Source organism: Pan troglodytes, chromosome 6 (genome assembly GCF_028858775.2).
Source record: "Pan troglodytes isolate AG18354 chromosome 6, NHGRI_mPanTro3-v2.0_pri, whole genome shotgun sequence".
Classification (NCBI taxonomy): Eukaryota; Metazoa; Chordata; class Mammalia; order Primates; family Hominidae; genus Pan; species Pan troglodytes.
Genome location: NC_072404.2, coordinates 127,642,420 through 127,669,423, shown reverse-complemented (window position 1 = coordinate 127,669,423; position 27,004 = coordinate 127,642,420). Strand labels below are relative to the sequence as shown.

Sequence of the window (27,004 nt, the reverse complement as noted above, 5' to 3'; positions counted from 1 at the left end):
ATGAAAGAGGGAGTAAGATGACAGGATTTAACAAGTGGTTCATCTTTCCATTTATCTAACAAGATTTATATTGGCAACTGCAATCTCATTTATTGAATGGTACCAAGAAGAGAGTGTTATCTTCATAGAGAGAGGAAAAGGAAAGGTTGACTCTATAGCTCCCAATTTATCAGGCCACACAACTGAGGGATAAAACAAGTAACTTACACCAAAGAACCAAAAAAAGAAATGGGACTTATTGAAATAGATGAAGAATATAGAAAGAGTAGAAATTTGGACATTTTAAATGGCTTGACTTAGCACATCTAGGAATGTTTTGGATATATTAGGTCCACAGTAAATGTTTTAAAGAAGTAGAGAATTTGAAGATCCCTGTAAAGTTCTCTAAGTAGTCCCCAATTCCCAATATTGTGTCTCCTTTTTATTATTAATTTTTTTCTTAACATTAATTTTCTAATCCCATGGTGCTCTATGGAAAGGGCATTTGTGTATTAGAAGTCTGTGCTGGAGAGAGGTCTGGGAGAAAGAGATAAACATGACACGAGCTGACATCAAATAAAAATACACTGAATGAATATAGAATATGTAAGAAAAAGAAGCCAATGAATAGTGTATAAAAATAGAATCCCATGTTTAAGTTTTTCTTCTCCTGTACAACCACACTGTTAACTTTGATGGGTAAGTAAGGGGAGAACCCTTTCCTTATAAAACAGTGCTAACTTTTATTCTAGGAGATCTTAAAATGGCAATCTTAAGCTCCCATTGGGCCTTAAACCACAAATATATAAATGATGCACCCTACTCCTTGGCTAACTCACTGGCTTCCATATTATAAATCTCAGAAGAAGGCAAGTGCATATTGGATCCATCACAGCATATAAATAGAGAAAAAGTACCTACAAAAGGCTGGGACATTATTTCCTTAGCCATCCTGGGCCAGCTTCAACACCTTGTACTCCTCAGTCTCCTACATGGCTACTCCTAGTCTCTATCTTTCCATTCCTCACTAGTTGCTTTCCCCACCACCCCATGGTAGAGAGGAAAAAAGGGGAAAGAGAAGACAAGAGGAGGCTTAAGAGAATAAAAATGACATTCCTAGTCCTTTTCTTATTCTCCCCCAAGCACATTTTCTATTACAAAGTGGTGACAGGGATGAAGGAACACAGTAGAACCTGTACTAGAGATGTTAGAACAGAAGATGGATTATTCCTCTACATTGAAATATAGACATCTATTTTCATGATTAATCAAATTTATACATGGCAGAACCAGGTGCTAAGATAACTGACTTCAAAAGACAGGAAGGCCAAGTTCCCTCTGGAGGTTCCCTACGGCTACTGCTAGAATACACCAAGGAGTGGCTTGTCAGTCCTGGTTGCCACTCCATTGAGGACTATCTGGATGGTATCCTCTAGACAAAACGGAGAATAGTGGTCAGCCCTATATAATTAGTTCCATTTTGGGTCTAGAGCCTGTTGAAAGGCAGTGATAACTCCTTGAATACACAGACTACTTTACTTTGGAAAATGTTCACAGTCTTAGAAAAGTATCTGTGTGAAACCATGTGGAACAGATGACCAGGCAAGAGCCTGGATCCTCATGAACAGACTGCTCTTTGAATTATTAATGACTTTTTTTTTTTTTTTGAGATAAGTTCTGGCTCTATTGCCCAGGCTGGAGTGCAGTGGAGTGATCTCAGCTCTCTGCAACCTCTGCCTCCTGGGCTCAAGACATCCTCCCCACCTCAGCCTCCCGAGTAGCTGGGACTATAGGCACGCACCACCATGCCCAACTAATTTTCCTATTTTTTTTGTAGAGATGGGGTTTTGCCATGTTGCCCAGGCTAGTCTTGAACTTGTGAGCTCAAGCAATCTGCCCGTCTTGGACTCCCAAAGTGCTGGGATTACAGGTGAGAGCCACTGTGCCTGGCCAATGACTTTTTTTTAAATGGACAATCAATATTGTCCCTTGCTTATCTGCACAGATCTTATGCTAGAAGCAGTTTTGCTTTTTAAATTAAGACAGTGGTCAAAGTATCATAGTTAATGTATTAATTACCACCCCAGAGGCAATGGTGAATAGAGAAGCAAGGACTTTGAATTCAAAGGTATGAACCTGAACTTAAAGTTATTTAATCTTTCTGAAACTCAGTTTATTCATGTGCAAAATAAGTTGTTGATAATTAAATAGAATAATGCATGTAAAGCACACTGTCCAAAATTCTGGGTGTTTAATATATATGACAGTTATTACTATAAGAAAAAGTAACATATTTAAATAAGACTAAGGTAGCGAAGAATTTATATTTATCCCAGGGAAATAATGAGACACACAACAAAAACAACAACAACATTTCAGCAAACATTTGATGAAAATGACAAAATAGTTACATTAATAGCGTCAGAGGGCACATATAGGTGGCTAAAGTAGTATAAGAGAAGAATGATGATAGTGACAATAATGACAATTATTAGCAGCTACCATTTAATGAGTCCTTACTTGCCCAAGGTCAATTAAAATGTTAGAATTGAGATGTGAACTTTGTCTCTCTGGCTCCAAGGCCAAACTCAATCTTCTACAACACAGTTCCTCTAGTGTCATGTGGGGACGAATTGGTACAAGAAATGCAGAAAAGGGAAGGCAGGGACAGGAAAGAGCCCCTACAATTAAAGTTGTAATAGAGACTTGAAGCATTTTTTTCCCCTCAGAGACCAATGAGGTCACATAGAATGCTTTTTGACAAGGCAGAACCAGAAGTACAGAAATGAAGTCTGAAGAGGAAGAGAATGTTTTCCCCTTCCGAAAGGCATACTACTTAACAGTAGCCCTCAGTCTGAACTGCTCCTAAGTTGCTACCTAAGGGCTGAAAATTGACACCAACTGTTTGGGGCTGTTTTGGAACTGCTTAACTAGGCAAGGAAAGGGTGCAGAGAAGTTCCACTACAGAGGTAACAGGAGCCTGATTCCAATAGTCAGTGGGTCTCAGTTTCCAAAAACTTCTATGTTTGAGTACTGTCTCTTTGATGTCTGAAGAGAAGAATCACATGACATACTTACTTTCCATCAGAGTTTACTTCAAGGTGATATGCACAAGGGAAGAAATTACTGACATCAATTAACTTAGAATCATGGGGAGATTCTGTCTGGCAGAACCTCGGTTGCCCTCCTCAAATAGGAAGTGTTTCCCATGGGATAAAGCAGGTAATAGGTTGGTCCAAGAGGAACAAAGTTGTCATTTGAGTGTTCTCTTCCTAACCAAAACTTGGGTGACAACAACATCAAAGAAAAAAAATCATCTGTTACAAAGCAAAATATAACCATAAACCACCATACAACTTAAACATATAAAATTAGGCATCATATCTTACTGTGGTATACTACAGACATCAACAACAACATACATTTGACCTATGTCTAAATTTGAGTAAAGAAACATCCTAGTCATTAAACACATAATAGTGGTTTTTAAGCTTATAATTAAGAGGTGTCAATATATACATTTCCTTTCGGATGGTATGGGCATTCAGATAAATTGTAATCAACTGAGTGATAGAATAAAGATAGCAGATCTTCAGTACATGCTTCTTGTGGCATTTTTTCCCACTCACTAGAACATATTGTTCAAATTTAAGAGCTCATTTAGTACTTCTCTTCTGTATTTTTCCTACTTCTCTAGTTTACTGAAAGCTACAATTGCAGCTACTCAATATATAAAGGCCACTAAGAAATAACATGTGGTAGGAACTCTATTTGGATGAGTGATCAAAGTATTTCATACTTCATTAAAAATCCATAAAAGTAATTACTAGGTCATCAGCAAATACTTTTTTTCTTCCAAAGGAACTTCAAATCATGTCTCACAGAATTGTCTCACAAAAAATCCTTGTTGCAATATCCTGCCTGCCCACCCCCACTGTAATTGGTATGGTTATTGACATAGTCATAAAGGTTTGAAATATGGTTGTTAATTAAGTAGCAGTGAATGTGTGGAATTTAATATAGAAAAGGGTAAGAAATAAGAAGTTAACATTTATTTTCCAGAGCAATTTTATCTACTGAATAAAGCTAGCAAATAGCTCAGTATAAATAACTATGTTAAATGGACTCAATGGAAAGATTTTTATTTTTGTTTTTATTTCTTCTGCCCCAGGAAGTTTTAGTGTTATTTTGTTTCATAAAAAAATATATATTTAGTATGAAAACTTATAGCTTACTTCTTGTAAACCACAAGTTAAGTCCATCTCTTATTTATTATCATCTTCATTATCTATTGTACTCAGAAGCAACAATTCCTCTTGAGTTCTGAGTGAATGTGTTCATGCCAAATAAATCTCTCATGTTTCCTCCTCCCAACCCTACACCTTATACCTTGTCTTCTAAAATTAGAAACAAGTTACATGATATTGAGAAGATTCCAACTTAACTTTGATCATAACAATCAATACCTGGATTGTTTGGGAGAGGAATTTTTAGTTTCCTTAAGTAGTAGGAGGTTATTATCTAAAGAAGACTGGATACAGTCAAAGGTATTTAAAAGCAACTTATATCAGAGTTTACTCAGATACATGCCTGATCAATCGGAATTAATCACATTTATACCTGCTGAGAGTGAAAATTTTACTTAATTAGAAGGACAGTTGACAAGGAAAATCTAGGTTTCCATATTTCAAATACATGTTAAAGATACACTTTAGAAAGCACTTATATCAGATATGCATCCTTTTCTTTTTAATTAAAGCATCCATTTTATTGTATATCTGCATTTAGAGCATGAATAATCCCAGCATTTAATTACTGACTCCTAAGTCCTGAGACCTAGTAAATAATTCAATTTTTCTGCCCACATATGCATAATAGGATAATGAGATTAATAACAATGATACAAATAGAGAGATTGATTAGTACAAATATAGCTACTTAACTATGACACATAAGCACAAAGGAGAATACAAACTCTGATTCAGACATTCCTCACATACTTTACGGGCAGAGGAGAAAGAAAAATCTTAAACTATTCAATTATCACTGGTAGTTAATAATATTCTTCTGCAATTCCTGAAGGAAGATTTGTGTTTATATGATAAAAGGGAATAAAAGAACAGTTTCATGGCTAGGCACGGTGGCTCACACCTGTAATCCCAACACTTCGGGAGGCCGAGGTGGGTGGATTGCTTGAGCCCAGGAGTTCTAGACCAGCCTGGGCAACATGGTGAAACCATAAAAATTTAAAAACATAAAAAATTAGCCAGGCGTAGTGGTGCATGCCTGTAGTCCCAGCTACTCGGGGAGGCTGAGGTGGGAGGATTGCTTGAGCCAGGGAGGTGGAGGTTGTACTGAGCCGAGGTCGTGCCACTGCACTCCAGCCAGGACTCAAAAAGAAAAATAAAGGTTTCATATTAAAGAAAAGCTGACTAATAGAAGCCTTAGGAAAGAATAACCCATGTAGTATTTCTTTCAATGGTTGAGTATGAATTAGAAGATCTCTAGCCTAAGAAGTGTCTGAAACAAAATCAAAAGATCTCACCACATATAACTGGGTTGCATATGAGAAAGCTCCCTCTGAGAATAAAGACATACACACACATATATTTTAATGAGAATAAAGAATAACAAATGATAATGAGGAGCAGAGAGTATGTCCTATGAGAGCATGTAGGGAATTAGTTTATTTTAGCAGTTGGCAATATATATCATTCAATTAACTGTCCTCCTATCTCTGATACCTGATAAGGCAACACCAAAAACTTCAAAAATAGTAGTGCTGAGTCGATATAAGGCAACATACACAGAAGGCACATGGTAAATATTCAGTATTGGTGCTAGGCAATAAGGACAGAGATGAAGGCTAGAGAATAGTTATCATTACCCCTGTGGGTATGCTGGCTATTCCAACTTAAACTATCTTTCCAAAAGTTTAGATTATTTAGAAACTTGAATGAAATTTTCTCAAAAGCTATATTTTACAAATGATAATTAGGTTTTTAGATTAGCATAAATACAAACGGAAAACTCAAACGATAGCTGCAGAAAACTAAGATTTCAAATATACCTTTGGTAATAAAAATACAAATAAAAATTTGCATTTTATCTACCATTTATCAGGTACACATGTCTCAGGCACTAGCAGATGCTACACATACTCTTCTTTTTTTTTTTTTTAAGGCAGACTGCCACATGCAGCACTTCATTTGGATGTGTCTGGAATCTTGGAAGCTTCACTACCCTATGTTCTCCTACAAATGGACTTGAGAGCTTGTCTGGAGGTTCCAGCAGGGAAGCGCAGCTACTCGTATACCCTTGACCAAAGACTGGTCCTCTTCTAGTGGAGATGGTTGTCCTCTTTGACTGAGAACACAGCTTTGGGAGGCATGAACATGGAGTGGTGAGGGAGGAAGGGGACAGCCACTTAGCCAGCCAGATCAGCCGAATCAACCCTGGCGATTAACGGGGTGACAGATGTCACGGCCAGATCGCCCTCACATTCCATACTTTGTTTTATGTAATATTCAATAACCGTGAGGGCTGGTGTTACCCCCATTTTATAGATGAGAAAATCAATGCTTAGAGTAGTTAGGTAGCTTGGCAGGAAATCACAAGATTAGGAAGTGTGAAAGCCTGCACTCAACCCCAGGCTTTCCTACTTTCATAGTCAGCTCTTAATAATACAGCTTGCTCTTTTGCAAGACCTATCATAAGAAAGAAGTTGTTTGCTAGGAATGTTTTATATGGCCTGGGAGAAACAGAGTTTAGATGCAGGGGTATTCAATGTCTGGGCTACTACAATGTTTTATGGGGAAATCAGGACAGAATACCTCAAAATGGGACCTTACCAGATACACCAAATTTTATGCTTTCAGTAACTATACAGGGAAGGTATTTCTCTTGGACAACTACTTCCAGAAATTATAAATTGGGAAAAAAGGAATCAACCTCATCACAACATTTAAACTGAGATTTGTTTGGGCAATATCCTTTTGGCTTGAAAGTCTCCAAGGATCCCATTCCCAAACACTGCCTTTTGAGTGTCCTGTTGCCAAGTCTATTCTGGAATTACTGGAAGGACCCACTCAGAGAATGTCTATGGCCTAAAACATGAGACATAATCTGGGAGACATCAATAAGATCTACAATGTCATGGAATGCTGCAAAGTGAGTATTATCTACTCTTTGGAAAGTTCATCTCTTTAGAGAACTTATAGAAAATAAATTAGTATGTGACATTCTCAAACTTACAGACTCAAGAAAAATAATGTAAAGATTTTTTTGAAGTCTGAGAAGTTGGCTGGGTGCAGTGGCTCATGCCTGTAATCCCAGCACTGTGGGAGGCCGAGGTGGGCAGATCACCTGAGCTCAGGAGTTCGAGACAGGCCTGGCCAACATGGTGAAACCCCATCTCTACTAAGAATACAAAAATTAGCTGGGCGTGGTGGCAGGTGCCTGTAATCCCAGCTACTCGGGAGGCTGAGGCAGGAGAATCGCTTGAACCCGGGAGGCAGAAGTTGCAACGAGCTGAGATCGTGCCTCTGCACTCCATCCTGGGTGACAATAGCAAAACTCCATCTCAAAAAAAAAAAAAAAGTCTCAGAAATACAAAAGAGTTGTAAAGTTTTTTTTTTAAGTCTAAGGAGAAACCTGAAAATGAATATGAATTTTCATATTTGTATGGGAATTATTTTATATATAGATTATGTCACTCCTTTAATAAACAATACATTTAATTCTCTTTCTTAAGAGACAGGGTCTCATTCTGTCACCCAGGCTGGAGTGCAATGGTATAACCATAACTCACTGCAGCCTCGAACTCATGGGTGCAAGCAGCCCTCCTGCCTCAACCTCCCAAGTAGCTGGAACTACAGGTGCATGCCATTGAGCCTAGATAATTTTTAAATTTTGTTTTTAGAGCTGGCATCTTGAACTACTACTGGCCTCGGGTGATCCTCCCACTTTGGCCTCCCAAAGTACTAGGATTACAGACAGGAGCCACCACACATGGTCAGATTTAATTCTTTTAAGGACAAAAACAGAACTTACCTTTGGAAATCAGCAACCAACTTGACATCAGCTATGACAATCTTATGCTCAATAATCATGTGCTTCAGAAGTTTGTCTTGTTCAGCCACAGGAAAATGTTCTTCACAGAAAATACAAGGCACAGATGGAGAACCTTCTAAAGTGGTGGTGCCACCTGGACTTTCTGGCAGGGAAAGCGGCTCCAGGATACAATCCTTACTGTCTGGAATAGACAAAAAAAAAAAAAAAAAAAAAAAGAAAGAAAGAAAAGCTGAAACCAACTCTTCATATGGATGATTTCCCACCTCCTGCATTAAAAAGATCCTAAAGATATTTACATGTCTCCAAAAAGAAAAATACATAGTGCTGGAGAGTAGGATACTTTATTATCATTTTAAACAGTGTTTGTAGCCCAGAGGCAGGGAGTATTGCAAAGCAGCTCAAACCCCTCATTTGCTTGCTTGAATGGGGGAAACCCATTTGTCAGGGCAGCTGTTCAAGCCTTCTTCTTGGACACTGGCCAATGGCAGCAATTCCCGGGGTACTTGCAAGGGGGAAGGCTGCAACACTCTGGGTTAAGGTTCTAAGGCTCAATTGTGACCTATGGCTAAGAATCATCACACCAAGGGAATAAATGGTATACATTAAGGCGACAGATGATGCCAGGCCTGTCTGTTAAGTTGCTTCCTGTCACATCTGCAAACTCTTTCCTGTTTCTGATTATTTGTCACAAACAAGAACAAAGCTCTCACGCTGGGTAGATACAGTATGTGCTGGGTGGCCCTCATGGCAATTTTCTATGTTGACTTATGTTTATCATTTGCCTATTACACAAGTATGCATTACAATTCAGGCTTCTGTGAACAAATAGATGACTGCTCGATCACTAGACATATGTGATGTGGTAAACATTTTTCCTGGCTATATTATTCCTCTTCCTAACATCTTCTACAGCATCTTTAAGAGCTGAAGTATGTGTAAAGTCTATGTCTCTCATTTCAGAGCCTAAAACCACAGCCAGTTGTGACAGTAGCCCCCTTTAGTCTGCCAGAGTGGACGCCTACACCTGTCACCTTATACAGGCTATTTAGTAGTTAGTAATCAGGAAACTGGGGTAAAGAAACTAGGGTAAGGCCTCTGGCATTTGCAGAAAGTCAGGCAACCTTCAGAAAGAAGAGAACCTTCTTCAGAAAGAAAGACACAAAAACTAAGCCACAGACAAGTTTTCAGAATTAGGTTAATATTAGTTCTCCCGTTAAAGTTTCCTATTTTTTCCCCTTACTTTATCTTCTTTTTAAAGGTATTCTTAATTTATGAATTAATTGAATCAGTCACTGGTACACTGGTGACCATGGCTTGAGAATTATGTAAGTGCGGTGGCTCACATCTGTAATCCCAGAGCTTTGGGAGGCCAAGGTGGGCGGATCATGAGGTTAGGAGTTTGAGACCAGCCTGGCCAACATGGTGAAACCCCGTCTCTACTAAAAATACAAAAAATTAGCCAAGTGTGGTAGTGTGTGCCTGTCATCCCAACTACTCGGGAGGCTGAGGCAGGAGACTTGCTTGAACCTGGGAAGTGAAGGTTGCAGTAAGCTGAGATGGCGCCACTGCACTCTAGCCTGGGTGACAGGGCTAGACTCCATTTAAAAAAAAAAAAGAAATTTCCTATTTTTTTTTTCTTACTTTATCTTCTTTTTAAAGGCATTCTTAATTTATGAATTAATTGAATCAGTCACTGGTACACTGGTGACCATGGCTTAAGAATTATGTAAGTGTGGTGGCTCAAGCCTGTAATCCCAGCACTTTGGGAGGCAGAGGCAGGCAGATCACGAGGTCAAGAGATCAAGACCATCCTGGCCAGCATGGTGAAACTGTGTCTCTACTAAAAAAATACAAAAATAAGCTGGGCGTGGTGGTGCACACCTGTAGTCCTAGCTACTTGGGAGGCTGAGGTAGGAGAATTGCTTGAACCCAGGTGGTGGAGGTTTCAGTGAGCAGAGATCATGCCACTGCACTCCAGCCTGGTGACAGAGCGTGACTCTGTCTCAAAAAGAAAAAAAAGAAATTATATAAGCAATGTAAGAGGGCAGCATTCATTCATTCACTTAACAAAAATCAACTGACTATCTACAGGGATGTTCAATGTTGCATGATGTTCAGTGCTACCAAGGTTAAAGTGCTCACAGTCTGTTTGAAGGTACAAGTAAGTTAAAAATATAAAGAAATGGAGAATGTACAGGGTTTACAGCAGCAGCGGCTGGGGGAGTCACTTAACTGAGCTGGAGAAGGAAGGTGTCCCATAGAAGAGGGTCTCTAATACATCACCCAAACATACTCTAGTCACATTAAAGTATGCTAAATCAAACTGTTTATTTTTGTTCACAAAATTAATATCAGAGAAGGTGAAAACACATAGGATATACATGACAGTACGGAGAATATTTAAAATACATAAGCCCTTTAGAAGCACTATTAACAAAACTGGTGTTATCAATTACTATATTTATTAAATTAGGTCATGAAATCAAGGAGTTCTGGAATTCTACAGTTCTTCAGTTGTAGGTTATATTTTTTAGTAGTAGGTTAACTTTCATAGGCATTTAAACTCAAATGTGAAAAACAGAATGGGGGAAGAGAGATAAGTAATATACTTATGAAACTCTATGATAGTATTTTACATCCACTAGTATATAGCTACAAAAGGCAGCATATTCTAAATAAAGGTAACATTAGTAAATATTACCTGCCATGTAGGAAATAACAAGTACTATATTACATCCTTTCCACAGATTTAATTGAGATATACAGAAATTTATTGGTTTGACTGCTGAAAACAAGCCTATGGTATTAATAATAATCAACAGCACAACTAACATTTATCAGCTACTTGCTATTTGCAAATTACCTGCAAGGTGTGTTAGGACATTTTCCTAATTAATTCTAACTATCTTATTCAGTAGTACTACCATAATCCAATCTTCTAGATGAGAGAATCAAGATTTAGAAAACTTAACTAAGTTCCCAAAGTCACAATGTTAGTCAGTAGCCTAAACATTCTGAGTTGAGCCTAAACTCAAACACTATGCTGTTCTGCTCCCTGTACCAAATGGCATTTCTCCAACTGTTTCTTCTTTAGTATGTATATTTGGTGCTGTGAAGTTATATACATACATTTATAAGCTACTTTGTATTTATATGTACTCTGACAATGTCCTCCAGTCTCCCTAATACCCCATAGCAATTCTTATGCAAATATCAGTAGCCCACATTGTCCAAAAATCACTAGAGTACAGTTCATCTCCATAATTTTCCTTATTTTTTCCCAAGGTTTTATTGCAGTCTATTATTCCTCTGTGGTTCACTTGTTTTTCCCTTTTGTATGTCTAATGCTCAGTTTCTCTTTTTTCAAATTGTTCCTAAGAGAATGGACCTAAATATTCACACATACGAGAACCAAACTGCCTGTGGTTACTGCAAAGGTCTAGAAACAAAATCATGAATATGCAAATTTCATGCAAGAGAGACTTGTGGTTTGCGAGGTATTAAGTTGTATTTGGGGGCTTGAGTTAGTATGTAACAGAGTCTCACTCTGTTGCCCAGGCTAGAGTGCAGGGGCACAATCTCAGCTCACTGCAACCTCCGCCTCCCGGGTTCAAGCGAGTCTCCTGTGTCAGCCTTCCGAGTAGCTGGGATTACAGGTGCCTGCCACTACGCCCTGCTAATTTTTGTATTTTCAGTAGAGACCAGGTTTCGCTGGCCTGGCTGGTCTCCAATTCCTGACCTTAAGTGAGCCTCCTGCCTCGGCTTCCCAAAGTGCTGGGATTATAGGCGTGAGCCACGGCACCCAGCCAGAAAATAAGTTTTAATATAACATTTTTAGATAAGAAGATTTTAAAGTTTTCTCTGATTCCCAAATGATTTTTTGGCACCTTGCTCAAAATTGTAACAGCATTGATCATATGGAGTAATTTGTTTATCTCTTCATCTTCTTTGCCCCGCTTCAGGCTGTTAGCCCTTAGAAGGCAAAGTAAGTCCTAGTTGTCTTTATTTACCTGGCATGTACACTGAATTAACCTGCTACCCCACTATGACTAATATAATCATTGTGTATTTATTTTGTGCCAGGCATTGTTAACTTCACATGTACAGTATTAACTCAATTAACCCTCACAATAACCCTATGAAGGAGATTCCACTTCCATCCCTGTTTTACAGATGAAGGAACTGAGGGGGTGAGAGGTGAAATGACCTGCCTGCAGCTATCAAGTGATGAAGCCAGGGTTTGAATCCAACCAGTCTTGCTCACACTTTAGCACTCTTAACTAATACATAAGAGTTTAGATCTTTTCCTATAGGAAGTAAAGCCACTTATGTTCTAAACTGATATGAGAATGGACTGGAAAGAGGAAGGTCTCAATCTAGGGAGACCAGGTGGGAAACTACTGCAGTGTCTAAGCCTGAGGGCTTGTCTGAGGCAGCAGCAATAGCAGTGGATAGAGGAGAGGAGAGGGACAGAGGTTAAATGTACAGTTCTTGATTACTGACTGGCTACAGGGAGTTAAGGCGAAGCCTCCCATGTTCCTGGCTGGGGAGATAGCACAAAATGAAGTGCCAGTCACCAGTCAAGGAACACATGTAGAAAAGCAGGTTTTGTTTGTTTTATGGCAGGGAAGGATAATAAATTATATTTTAAATGTACTCACTTGAGCTGTTCAGAAGTTAGACATTCCTCTTATGTCCGATACATAAGGGCAGCACAGACTGGTGTCTTATGTGATGCATTTGTACTATTCTGTCTTCCAGGCCCTTCTCCAGGTTCTCCTGTGGGCTTGGCCCACCCCATCTCTCCATGCCCAACAAGAGCAAGTATCTCTGTTGTAATTAATTATTTACGTGTATACCTCTATTACTGTGCTAGTCTGTGAACTCCTTAAGGTCAAGGAATAAGTCTTATGTATTTTCATGTAGCTGGTGTGGTGGCTCATGCCTGTAATCCCAGCACTTTGGGAGGCCAAGGCAGGCAGATCACAAGGTCAGGAGTTTGAGACCACCCTGGCCAACACGGTGAAACCCCGTCTCTACTGAAAATACAAAAATTAGCAGGCCGTGGTGGCACAGGCCTGTAATCCCAGCTACTCGGGAGACTGAGGCAGGAGAACTGCTTGAACCCAGGAGGTGGAGGTTGCAGTGAGCCAACATCATGCCATTGCACTCCAGCCTGGGTGACAGAGCAAGACTCCATCTTGAAAGAAAAAAATAAATAAAAATAAATAAAAAAGAATCCAGTGGCCTGGAATAGCTGAAATAGCTATCGAATGGCTGGTATTTGATAAATGTCTGCTGAATGAAGACATAAAAGAATGAATAATGGACCAAAGGTACTCAGTTTCTAGGAAAGTCCTGTTTCAGGGAACACCTGTGGCTGTCTTTAGGGGAACTTTCTCTGCCTGAGATTGTGCGTAGTCCAACTATATTTACAGCCAGATGTTTAGTGCTATGGGCCTTGGTGTAACAGGCCCACTAGTAAATAATAAGCAATGACGTAAAAATTACATTGAATTCTAAGATAACAATAAATATTGCTGAGAGTAATAAAAGTATGTTATATTAAATTAGAAATTTTTAAATTATTTTTTCACTCTTCATGTAAGTATACTCCCCAGTAAGCAAGGAACAAGTGGCATTTGGAATTCAGAGTAAGTAATACCACTCTACCAGAGGATGTTTATATGAGATAGACCTGAATCCTGAATACATTTTAGCTTAGAGCAGTGGTTTCCAAATTTGAGTTTTATCACCTGGAGAGCTTTTTTAAAAATACTGACTTCAAGACCTTACTGTAGACTTAGAAAATGTAATTTTTACCAAGCAGTAGTCCCTAGACCACTGCCTGGAAATCAGTGGTTCAGAGGATGATCACACGAGGATTGTGAATATCCTGATCATATAACAGTGTGGGTATTTTAAACCTAAGGAAAAGCCCATAAATTAGGTGACATCGCCTTGCGGCAAGGCTTATCTGACAGTCTATTCTGTCCAACAGAGAGTCTCTAAATTACTAAGCACTGGACCAGCAGACATAATTCAGTAAGATTTGTCTGACAGATTACTTCCAGCTGTCACTACAAGTGTCACATTTATATCTTACTCCATGGTAAAAGACAATAGAGGCTGGGCGCGGTGGCTCGTGCCTGTAATCCCAGCACTTTGGGAGGCCGAGGTGGGCGCATTACTTGAGGTCAGGAGATCGAGACCAGCCTGGGCAACACGGTGAAACCCCATCTCCACTACAAACACAAAAAAATTAGCTGGGCGTGGTGGCTGGCACCTGTAGTCCCCACTACTCGGGAGGCTGAGGCAGGAGAATTGCTTGAACCCGGGGAGCAGAAGTTGCAGTGAGCTGAGATCGTGCCACTGCACTCCAGTCTGGGTGACAGAGTGAGACTTGGTCTCAAAAAAAAAAAAGACAATAGATACAGAAATATATAATCCTCTGCCACAGGGACCTTGAACCCTAAAATACAAAAGGAAGTAAATTACGTCTATCCTATCTCCTTTTAGCAAAGAGGCAAACATCTTGGAAATTCTGCTTTGGCCCTAAATCCACTTTGCACATGTGTTACACATTAACAACAAATTATCTGCTCTAGTTCTCACTTTGAACAGCAACTCTGTTCAAATGAACTGTAAAAAAACACCATTCCAAGGAAGTTGAATTTTTTAGGAGATTCTATGCTGATTATTAACATTTTTATTGATTCTGGGGAAGACCCTCAAAGTGTCAAATTATTATTCTAGGGAAGCGCTTCTCATACTTCTTCAATGTGCACATAAATCACTTGGAGGTTTTGTTAAAATGCAGATCCTGATTCAGTAGGTGTAATGGCCATGGAAACGTGCCATTCAAAGCTCCTGCTGCCATGAGCATAATTGACAAGAGGACCTCAGGTGTGGTGCCCTGAAATCCCATTTGCACTGAAGCTAAGCCTCCCACACGCTGCTCTGAGTCAACAAAAAGGGATTTATATCCAGCATGCAGTTGAACCTCAAAAAACACGAATTTGAACTATGCACATCCAGGAAATAAATTACACAGGAATTTATTTCAATAGAAGTTTACACCTAGTGTGCCCATCTCTCCTGCATCCCCTTCCACTTTGTCCATATCTTCAGCCTCAGCCACACCTGAAACAGCACAACCAATCCATCCTTCTCCTTAGCCTACTCAATTGGAAGACAATAAGGATAAAGACCTTTATGACGATCCACTTCCACTTCTTGAGTAGTAAATATATTTTCTCTTATGTTTTTTAAAAATATTTCTTTTTTCTAGCTTATTTTATAGTTAGAAATGCCGTATATAATATATATACAAAATACGTGTGAATTGACTGTTTGTTATGTTCTGGTCAACAGTAGGCTCCAAGTAGTTACCTTTTAAGGGAGTAAAAAGTTATACACAAGATTTTCGACGAGGCAGGGAGCTGGTGACCCTAATCCCTGAATTGTTCAAGGGTCAGCTGTATATTAAAAACTCATACAACTCAGTAGCATAAAACCCAAATAAACCAGATTAAAAAATAAGCAAAGGACTGGAATACACATTTCTTCAAAGAAGACATACGAACATCCAACAGGTATATGAAAAGGTGCTAATCACCAGGGAAAGGGAAATCAAAACCACAATGAGATATCATCTCATACCTCCTAAGATGGCTGTTATTAAAAAAAACCCAGAAAATCACATGTGTTGGCAAGGACGTAGATACATTGATAACCTTGTGTACTGTTGGTGGGAATGTAAAGTGATGCACGTTATGCTATCAAAACCAATTTGGAGGTTCTTCAAAAAATTAAAAATAGAACTATCATATGAGCCAGCCACCCCACTTCCGGTTATTTATCCAAAAGAATTGAAAACAAGATCTCAAAGAAATATTTGTACTTTTATATTCATTGAAGCATTACTCAGAATAGCCAAGAGGCAGAAATAATAGATGTATAGACAAAGAAAATGTAGTATTTAAATACAATGAATAGTATTCAGCCTTAAAAAGGAATGAACCTTGAAGATATTATAAGAGAAATAAGCCAGTCACAGAAGGAAAACGAACTACACGATTCTACTTATATGAGGTATGTAGTCAAACTTACTGAAGCAGAAAGTAGAATGGTGGTTGCCAGGGCTGGGGAAAGTGGGGAAAAGGGGAATTACTGTTTAATGAGTATGGAATTTCAGTAATGGAAGATGAAAAAGTTCTAGAGATCTGTTGTACAATAATGTACATATACTTAATAGTAGTGTACATTAAAAAATTTGTGAAGAGGATAGATTTCATGTTATGTATTTTTTTTAACCATAATTTTAAAAAATGGAGAGCAGGAGAGAAAAGTCAAGGCTGGAGGAATTATGGCCCCATTACTTCCCATTAACCAACCCTGACCAAGTTATTTAACCTTTCTTAGCCTGTTTCCACAACATAAAATGAATTAATCAAAATATTCACCTGATAGAGTGTTCCACCCGACAGAGTTGTTCTAAGTGTTAAACAAAGAAATTAATGTAAAGCACATGAGTGTCTGACACACATGGTCAATTATAGGTTAGTTTCTATCACTAATCCTGGTAATAATGAGAATGGTTTTATGTTTGAGGATGAAGAGAGATGGGCATCATATGCACTGATATCTATTAGCAATTCCTATGGATTAATTAAAAATAAACACTCTAGGGCCCCAACACAGATTTAAAGAATTAAATCACGTAAGAGTGAAGCCGAGGTTAGGTTGGTGCAAAAGTAATTGCTGTTTTTGCCATCACTTTCAATAAAACAGAATAAGCCTACTTCCCAAATATCTACTCTTAGGTCCTGACATACTGTTGAAATTCTAAGGCTTTTGCATTCTGTTCATCACTTTGTTATTTCTGCAGAACATTAAATTAAGAGACAAGGGAGAAAACACAAGGAAATTTTTGATATAGACATAAGGAAAAGTGAAGGGATTTATATTGATAGCCTCAGTTTTCTGAGAATATGAGATAAGCTCTGTTCATATTGAAGACAAAGGTTTAAAAAAAGGGGAAAAGATTTGGAACTACCACTATGGAGAATGCAATCTTTTGGAGACAAAAGATAAAAAACAAATGATCCTATGGCAGTCCTGAAGGCCTAACTAAGTTAGCCTGCTGCCTTACTTTTAGTCAAACATATGTTTTAGCAATACATTTGTATTTGGTGCCTAAAAGAGACTGATATTTTTACAATATCTATTCTGGGTTTTCAAACTATGTAGTTTTATATAAACACATATAGGTAAATAAATATAATGATAAGACAAATAGGCTATTTTAAAATCATCTAACCTGATGCTGCTCAACATAACTTTCTGTGATGAAAAAAATGCTCTATATCTACTCTGTCGAACAATGGTAGCTATTAGGCACATGCAGAGATTGAGCATTTAAAACATGAATAGTGAGACTTGGGAATTGAATTTTAATTTAGTTTTAATTAATTTAAATTTAATAGCCACAAGTGGCTATTGACTAGTCTATTAGACAAGACAGATCGAATTTATGCAGATGTTCTTAACCTGAGGTCAGTGGGCACTTGATTGAGAGACTGGGGTTTCGGGAATTCAATGGGAAATTATATAAATACTGTGTGTATGTTAACTTTTTCTGGGAAGAAAGTCTCTTGATTTAATATTAATAGATTCTTGGCCAGGCGCGGTGGCTCACGCCCATAATCCCAGCACTTTGGAAGGCTGAGGTGGTTAGATCATGAGGTCAGGAGATCGAGACCATCTTGGCTAACATGGTGAAACCCCGTCTCTAATAAAAATACAAAAAATTAGCCGGGCTGGTGGCACGCGCCTGTAGTCCCAGCTACTCGGGGGGCTGAGGCAGGAGAATGGTGTGAACCTGGGAGGCGGAGCTTGCAGTGAGCCGAGATCGTGCCACTGCACTCCAGCCTGGGCGACAGAGGGAGGCTCTGTCTCAAAAAAAAAAAAAAAAAAAAAAAAAAATCAACAGATTCTTAAAAGGGTTCTGGGGACCCATAAAAATTTAAAAATCATGTATCCTGTTACTTATATTTTTCTATCATTTGATCCACCATTTTTATTTATAATGTGTAAGTGAATAGTGTCATTCAATTGGGATTTCAAACAACAAAATAACTTACTAAAATAACCATCATTCTGGTTATTCTCATTTTGCAGTCAGAGCAGAAAGAGATAGCCTGAAGACAGAACAGGCCATAGTTATACAAGGCATAATATGGAAACTACAGATAAAATACCCTTGGTAAATGTAATTCTTAATATCTGGTTATCACAGTGCCTGAAATCTCCACCATTAAAGTTAACCCTTTGGACTACTGTTTCTGGAAGTAACATGTTACCTTTACATAAACACAGCAATTTACTAATAATAATTGCTATAATTAATTTTCTATAATTTACTATAATTAATAGGAGTGGGTTCTAAAATAATGGGGTTATATATTCTGGAAAGTCTCTAATAGGGCTAGATTACTGCATCCTGTCTACAACAAAAATTTATTTGAGAAAAGGCAACAAATTTTTCCACATAGACTCAGGGAAAACAACTCTTTTGCTCCCCGTCCAAATTTTTATTTTTACATTCTCATTCTATAAAGAAAACTCTGTTTTAGGTGTTAAGCTTTGTAGCATCTTTTGTCATCCGACGGTTTCTAGGGAAGCCCATTTGTTCAATTTATAAGCAAGCATAAGCAATAGCAAAGATGAGACACGCAGGGGTTGAATAAGAATATTTGGCAACTATCCCACCATAATATTAAAGCTATTAACACGTCCAACCTTTCTAGAAATACCCAGACATTTCTTTCTTATACATTCCCAAGGTACTATCCATCCATCCATCAGATTCCCCCACAATGGGCTGGGAAGTTGGTTATTTCCAAATCTATTCTTTTTGTCTAGAAAACTCTCAATGAGTTCAGGAGCTACTAAAAAATGGACTCAGCAACAAACCATCTGGTAGACTTGAGGTGGACCTCTTTGTAGAAATGGCTTGATTTCCTATCCATATTATGGGTGAATTACATGGTTGACAATACAACACTGATGAAGCTCCTTTCCCTCTTACGTCAGCAAAGCACTGCAGATTCTAAGATTTTGACTGCTGCCTCATTTCCATGTGGCATTTCTTAGTTTCAAACTACCTAATGATGAAAATGTGGTTAAACTTCCTTTCTCAAGCAACTTTGGTAAAAAAGTGGGAAACTAATGGTGCAATGGTTACATTTCTTGGCTATAGATTATGAATGTTTCTGGTTTATACATGATACCTTCTTACCTTAATCAATTTCATAAAGAGGAATCAGTGGTGTCTACGTTAATAATGCAACAGTAACAGTGATGTGGAAGCAGCTTTTTGAAATATTATAAATTCATGATAGAAATAAATACTAGGAAGAGAAAATAAATGGATTAAAAACAAATCCCTCTTTAATATGATAAATTATTGATTTGTAGATTTAAATCAGACAAGATTTCTGGTGTTAAAAAATACGCTTTAAAACATATATGGTTAAGTATATTCAGTTCTATAGAAATACTTTCTATAACTCTACTGTTTAATGCCAGTGAGATTTAGAATCTAAAAGGAAATGAAATGAAGGACGAAGGACCATACTATATGTTATATGCTTACTTTACATACTCTTTCACATCAAAGACATTTCATTTTCTCTACTGCTTTTACTGTGCACTACTGAAGATACTTCAGAGCATTCAAATTAAGACTACTATGAGTTCTTACTTTGATAGGGCCAGAACTAGGAATGCTGGGGCTCTAAGTAGAATTCAAGGCTGGGTGTATACTGTGTTTTAAGAGGCAGATACTAATAGGAACTAAATTCTCAACGTTATTTCCTTACTACCAGTAGAAGGAGCAGACATTAGGGATTTGGGAATATAAACGTAGGATGATTTTTCAACAGTAAAGGGGAAAATAAGCAAAAAAGACATTAAAATCCTAATCTTGGTTCTGGTAAATCTAATTAACCAGAATAACCCATTGCAAACAAGCTAGTGATCTGAACAGGATGGCCAATGTAACAAAAGACACTGACAAACAAAAGGCTTTTTGGCAAGAATGGGAACAAAGTGACTGGTAAGTGCTTTTATTTATTTGGTTCTATAGAGGAAGAGATAGAAAAGAAGGGAAGGTAAACTCTGACACAGATAGATTTGACTGGTTATTGGCCTGTGTTATACTTTCTAAATAAGTGATGCCCAATGGAAATTTCACAGTACATTAACAGACGTTGGATTTAACCTAATTTAATTCATTTGATATGACAGAGTATTACTTTGGAAATAGTAGCCTAGTTAATACTTTAATGAAATGAGTTGGCAACTAGAAAATTGTAAATCACCTATCTGATGCCCCCTATTATAATTAATGTTTTACATAGAATCATAAATTTCTGAGTTATGGGGCTAAGATTATCCCTATTTACAAAATTAAGTAGCTATGACACATTTTTATTTTACTGTTTGATGTCTTAATTCATGAACACAACCAATATTTTAACATAATAAATAGTTTTGTTTTTATGGAACAGATAAAGAATGATTCTTTTTAGGCCTATAAAAGTTAATAAAGGCAGGGTGCTGTGGCTCATGCCTCTAATCACAGCATGTTGAAAGGCTGATGCAGGAGGATCACTTGAGCCCAGGAGCTCAAAACTGGCTTGGGTAACATGGCAAGACTCAGTCTTTACAAAAAATAAAAAATCAGCTGGGCATGGTGGCACACACTTGTGGTCCCAGCTACTTGGGAGGCTTTGGTGAGAGGATTGCTTGGGCCCGGGAGGTTGAGGCTTCAGTGAGCTGTGATCGTGTCACCTCACGCCAGCCTGGGTGACAGAGCAAAACCCTATCTCAAAAAACAAAGGCAAAATGAAAATTAATAAAAAATAAACTTTTGAAAGTACCATATAACCACTCATTTAAAGTCTTATTTTTGAACATGTGAATTTCTCAAACTTTTCTAACAAGATATATATATATATCTCATACTATATATTAATATATAATTGCTATAAAGCAAGACTCGATTTGAAAATGAAAACTAATAAATTGTCTTTTAGTTCTAGTATATGAGATAGAAACTTTCTTAAATTAGGCAAGTTTTAGCTGATACTCATTTTATCATCACAATTTTATGAACTTATTTCCCTGGAAAGTAATTCTCCCTTCTAGTTCACTTTCAGGCAAAAGGCTCTGCTAGATACTGAGGAGCAAGCAATTGAAGAAAAAAAATAGAGCTACCTTAACCTCAAATAACCACATTTTTTTTAAGACGGAGTCTCGCTCTGTTGCCGAGGTTGGAGTGCAGAAGAATCTACATCTTTTCCACCAGAGAGGGTGGTTATGTTCACAGACACACCTAACACAACTTTAGAATGTCAGGGAGCAAGATGGTTGAATAGAAGCCTTGACCGGTAATCTTCCTGGCAGGAACACCAAATTGAAAAACTATCCACACACAAAAAAATGCACCTTCATAAGAACCAAAAATCAGGTGAGCAGTCACAGTACCTGGTTTTAACTTCATATCCCTGAAAGAGGCACTGAAGAAGGTAGGAAAGACAGTCTTGAATTGCTCATGTCACCCTTCCCCCATCCCCCAGCAGTGGCCATGTGGCCTGGAGAGAGAATCTGTATGTTTGGTGGAGGGAGAGTGCAGTGATTGTGCGACTTTGCATTGGAACTCAGTGTTGCCCTGTCACAGCAGAAAGCAACACCAGGCAGAACTTGGCAGGTGCACATGGAGAGAGCATTTAGACCACACCTAGTCAGAGGGGAATCACCCATGCCAGCGGTCACAACCTGAGTTCCAGCAAACCACGGGCTAAAGTGCACTTGGGTCGCAAATAAATTTGAAAGGCACTCAGCCACAAGGACTGCAATTACTGGGCAAGTCTCTGTGCTGTGCTAGGCTCAGAGCCAGTGGATGTGGGGAGCATGTGACCCAGTGAGACACCAGCCACGGTGTCTAAGGAAGTGCTTGTGCCACCCCTGGCAAACAGGCATATGAAAAGTTGCTCAACATCACTGATAATCAGAGAAATGCAAATCAAAACTACAATGAATATCATCTCACCCCAGTTAAAATGGCTTTTACCCAAAAGACAGAAAATAACAAATCCTGGTGAAAATGTGTAGAAAAGGGAATCCTCATATACTGTTGGTGGGAACACAAATTAGTATAGTCACTATGGAGAACAGTATGATGGTTTCTCAAAATACTAAAAATAAGGCCGGGTACAGTGGCTCACGCCTGTTATCCCAGCACTTTGGAAGTCCGAGGTGGGCGGATAACCTGAGGTCAGGAGTTTGAGACCAGCCTGGCCAACATGGTGAAACCCCGTCTCTACTAAAAATACAAAAATTAGCCAAGCATGATGGTGTGCGCCTGTAATCCCAGCTACTCTGGAGGCTGAGGGAGGAGAATCGTTTGAATCTGGGAGGCAGAGGCTGAAGTGAGCCAAGATTGTGCCATTGCACTCCAGCCTGGGCGACAGAGGAAGACTCTGTCTCGAAAAAATAAACAAAGAAACAAACAAACAAAAACAACTAAAAATAGAACTACTATGTGATCCAGCAATCCCACTGCTAAGTATATACCCCAAAGAAAGGAAATCAGTATATTGAAGAGATATCTGCACTCCTGTTTGCTGCAGCACTGTTCAAAATAGTTAAAATTTGGAAGCAACGTAAGTGTCTGTCAATGAAGGAATAAAGAAAATGTGGTATACACAGTAGAGTACTATTCTGCCATAAAAAAGAATGAGATCTTGTCATCTGCAACAACGTGGATGGAACTGGAGGTTATTATGTTAAGTGAAATCAGCCGGGAACAAAATGACAAACTTTGCATGTTCTCCCTTATTTGTGGGAGCTAAAAATTAAAACAATTGAGCTCATGGAGATAGAAAATAGGATAGTTACTAGAGGCTGGGTAGTAGGGGGTAGGGGGAAGGGAGTATGGTCAATGGGTATAATTATAGTTAGATTAAATAAGAGCTAGTATTTCACAGTACAACAAAGTGATGATACTGTATAACAATGTACTGTACATTTAAAAATCACTAAAAGAGTAAAATTAGAATGTTTGTAAGACAAATAAAGGATAAATTCTTGAGGTAATGGATATTCCATTTATCCTGATGTGATTATTATGCACTGTATGTGTGTATCCAAATATCTCATTTATCCCATAAATACCTGCACCTAGTATGTACCCATAAAAACTTTCTTAAAATTAAAAAAAAAGAATGTCAGAAGCATCAGAGGAGAAAAAAAGAGCCAAGTATAATTTTAAGATAGCCCATATCTAGCAAGTAAGATACTAAATCACTAGATTCATGTCCTCCATTTCCAGTTACATGCCTGCCTGCTAAGGCAGGTGGTTTGGCCTTACTTTGAAGTATTTAATAAATCCTTTTTCTTCAAGTTACTTGGACCCATCAGGATTTGGGCTGCTTTTAAAAAATGTAGTTATAAGCAGTCTTTTAAAGCTCCTGCAAAACACCTGAGATTCAGTCATGTTCAGGACACTTAAAAAATATAATTCTCCAATTTATTTGTCTACTGACAATTACTCTATGTTCTCAGTGACATTAAGTATCATAAATCCCATCTCCATGATGTAACAGAATCCTCTACAAATATGTGACCACATCAGAAAGATCACTTGACTTCAAAGAGGAAGGATGAGGGAATAAAATGATGCTGGACAATAAAACAAGACACAACAGATTTTATTCCTAGCATTTCGGATACAGTATTAAATTTCCTGTTTTACATAACAAAAATAAATCCAAAAGGTGATAGAAATCTCGTATCTCTGAAAGAATAGGTTGTCTAGTTTACATAAATGGTACATGTTGCAAATTACTCATAACAATTAACAATGAATTCTGCCAGCAGTTAATCTGATTAGCACTAGCTTCAATGGAATGTCTAAATGGAACTTTACTGAAAATGACATCCTAATGAATACCATTATTTTTACTTTCAGGCAACAATTCTCAATCCTAACAGTATGTATGAATCAACTTGGGAGCTTTGAAAATATGCTGATATTTTTTACACAGAGATTCTAATGTAATTTCTTGATGGTGGCTGGGATATGTTTTGTATTTTATTTTATTTTTATTTTTATTTTTTGCTACTCCCAGCTGCTTAGACAGAGATATGCTTTATGTGAAAGCACAAACCACTGTTCTAATGAAAACTTGATACGATCAATTTTATAACTTTATAAGTTAGTATAAGAAGATAGACACTATGTAGAGTAAGAGTTAAAAAATGGTTTCTGTTTTTAGGAAAACATATTACCTTTTCTATAGGTTTTGGAAGAAGAAATATTTTGTGATAGATATTATATTTTGTAGATAGCTGATAAAAAAGAAATGATTATTTATGAAACACAATTAGACTACAGTCTTTATTAATATATGTTCCTTTGAGTCTGCTCATATATATTTGATAAATTGAAGAATAATGTCAGAATACAATATAAGTTGTATTGGTTCATATGTATTTTTGCCAGCACAATAGTGGTTTGAATCAATCAGGGCCGAGCTTTCTCATTATTAAAAGCAAGCCTCAGCAATACATACAGATCTTTAACACAACTCCTGAAAATTCTAAGTCCTTCCTTATAGCAAATAGGGACATTTTCAAGAAAGCCAAGAATGAGGATGAAGATCCCTCAAAGGCATTTCTTCCTGGGTTTTAAAAACACCTGACTGACAGAGGTCTATACCCAGGGTTAGATATTTAATTTTGATGAAACTGACCTCAATTTGACGTAAGTGCCCCCAAGGACCTACATTTTGAAGAAGGAAGCATGAATCCTAGAATTCAAGGATGCAAAGAATCAACTGGACTACGATTGTGGGTGCAAATCCAGTGAAGAATTAACCATATTACGCTTTTTTTATTGGGATTACTTAACTGGACTGATTCTGGATGTGAATCCAGTGGAGACTTAACCATGTTACTCTTTTTATTAGGATTTCTCTGATTACAAAGTTCCATTGGTTTTGAACGATCTGTCCCTAGCCCTCTTCCCCCATATGATCTCTATTATTCTTATTGTGTGATTTTGTGGAATGCAAAGTTTTTCGGCAACACAAATATGGTATTAGAGTAGAAGTACCTGAATATAACAAAGTATTTTTAGGGAAGAATAATACACTGGGACAGACAAAGGTATCTACTGGCCAAGTCTGATAATACAGCTCAGCTTCTAGATTTTGATAAACCCTTGATAAAGAAGGTGGGATTAGGGAACAAAGGCATCCCACATATTGAAAAAGTGCTTCTGGTACAGTATATCATGGCTTACAGCTAGAAAGGACCTAGCATCAAAAACCCACTTTAGAGATAAGAAAGCTATGACCCAAAACCTTTTTTTCTACCAAGGCATCCTCTTTAGTGAAGTGCTACAAGTCTTCTTGCATATGCCAATGTCCACTATGATAAATGACTGGCTATCTTAACTGTTTCTACCTCAAGTTAACAACCAAGTTAACAATGAGGCTTTGTGCCTCCCTGATACAGTTCCAGTGTTTTTTCCTGCAAAACAATAATAAAATAGTGTTTGGTTTACCAAAACATACTTTACAACTAATTGTCCTAGAATAATTTATTTCCCCCAAAATCCAGACACATAAATGCCATACAGTGAGATAAACATATTAAATGGAGAAAGGTAACATAGTACCACTCAAGATTCCCCATCTTATGATTTGGGGTATTCATTCATGGAAAAAAGACACTGATATCAAAGAGATGTAGAGTCTTTTATTTACAGCAAATTGTAAAACAAAAAAACAAAACAAAAAGATCCATTGTATTTTAAAATTTAATTTGATAATGCATCCTAGGAATAAGATCATGAACAAATTCAAGGTCTTGCCATTCATTGTCCATATGGTTCTATACTAATGACTAACAAGAGGCAATTATATTTGAATACTGACAAATCAAGGTGTTATCAGTCAGGTATTATCATATTAATGCCAGATAACAAACTGTCCCAACACACAGAAGCTTAAGACAGTAAGTAGTTGTTTAGCTTACACTTCTGTGGGTTGACTGCATGGTGTAGAGATGTAGAATCTTAAAAGTGAAGAAACTCCTCAAAAATCTAGATTAAAACAAAATGCCCAACTGACTGTTTATCTAAAGTTATTAAGTGGCAATCAATGAAACCAAACCAGATGTTTATACAAACCACATAAAACAGATAATCAGTAATCTTAAAAAAATTGAGAGTAAATCAAAATAAGCAAGCCAAGGAACAATTATATGCATTAAAAAACACCATGGTTTTGGTACATTTTACTCTGATCTGAAGGTAGGTAGTTATCATGATTCTAAAATATTTTCTACTTTGTGCTTTTAATTTTAAATATGCAAAAAAGTTTCAGGAACAATAATCTATACACTTTTTTTGTACTTCTTGTGTTATAAAATCACTCCAAATTTCTAGTGTTTACCAAATGATCCTATGTGGGCTAAGGATCTAGTGTTTACCAAATGATCTCATATGCAAACAGAAAAAGACAAAAAGCAACACATTGTAAGTCCTCAAGGAAGATATAGATAATACTAATTAGGAATTCCAAGCTCCTGAGAAAAACTGTTCTTTACCTGATGGTAAGTCCTATTCAAATTAAACAAATAAAAAAAAAAAATTAAGCCCTACAGCTTTCCAGTTCAAAAACTGATTCAAAATAGTCACTAAGCTGTGTTTTGTGTGTGTGTGTGTGTGTGTGCGTGTGTGTGCATGCAGGCATATGGTATATTTTCCCCCTAAATCTAAAATGAGCTTTTCTTTCCTGAAGGTCAACTCTGCTTCCTTTCCATTTTTGTACTTTCACACATGGTCACTTTCTCTGGACACTAGTTGAAAAGCTGT

General features: G+C 37.6%; 1 protein-coding gene across 2 annotated transcripts in view; it reads right to left on the bottom strand.

Moving 5' to 3' along the window:
• ZNF277 (zinc finger protein 277) overlaps positions 1-27,004 on the bottom strand; it is a 137,770-nt gene that overhangs the window by 49,161 nt on the left and 61,605 nt on the right. For both annotated transcript variants that reach the window (XM_519316.7, XM_009453996.4), the window contains exon 2: positions 8,032-8,233. In XM_519316.7, coding sequence (XP_519316.2) covers positions 8,032-8,233 — 202 coding nt within the window. The remainder of the gene's footprint in view (positions 1-8,031; positions 8,234-27,004) is intronic.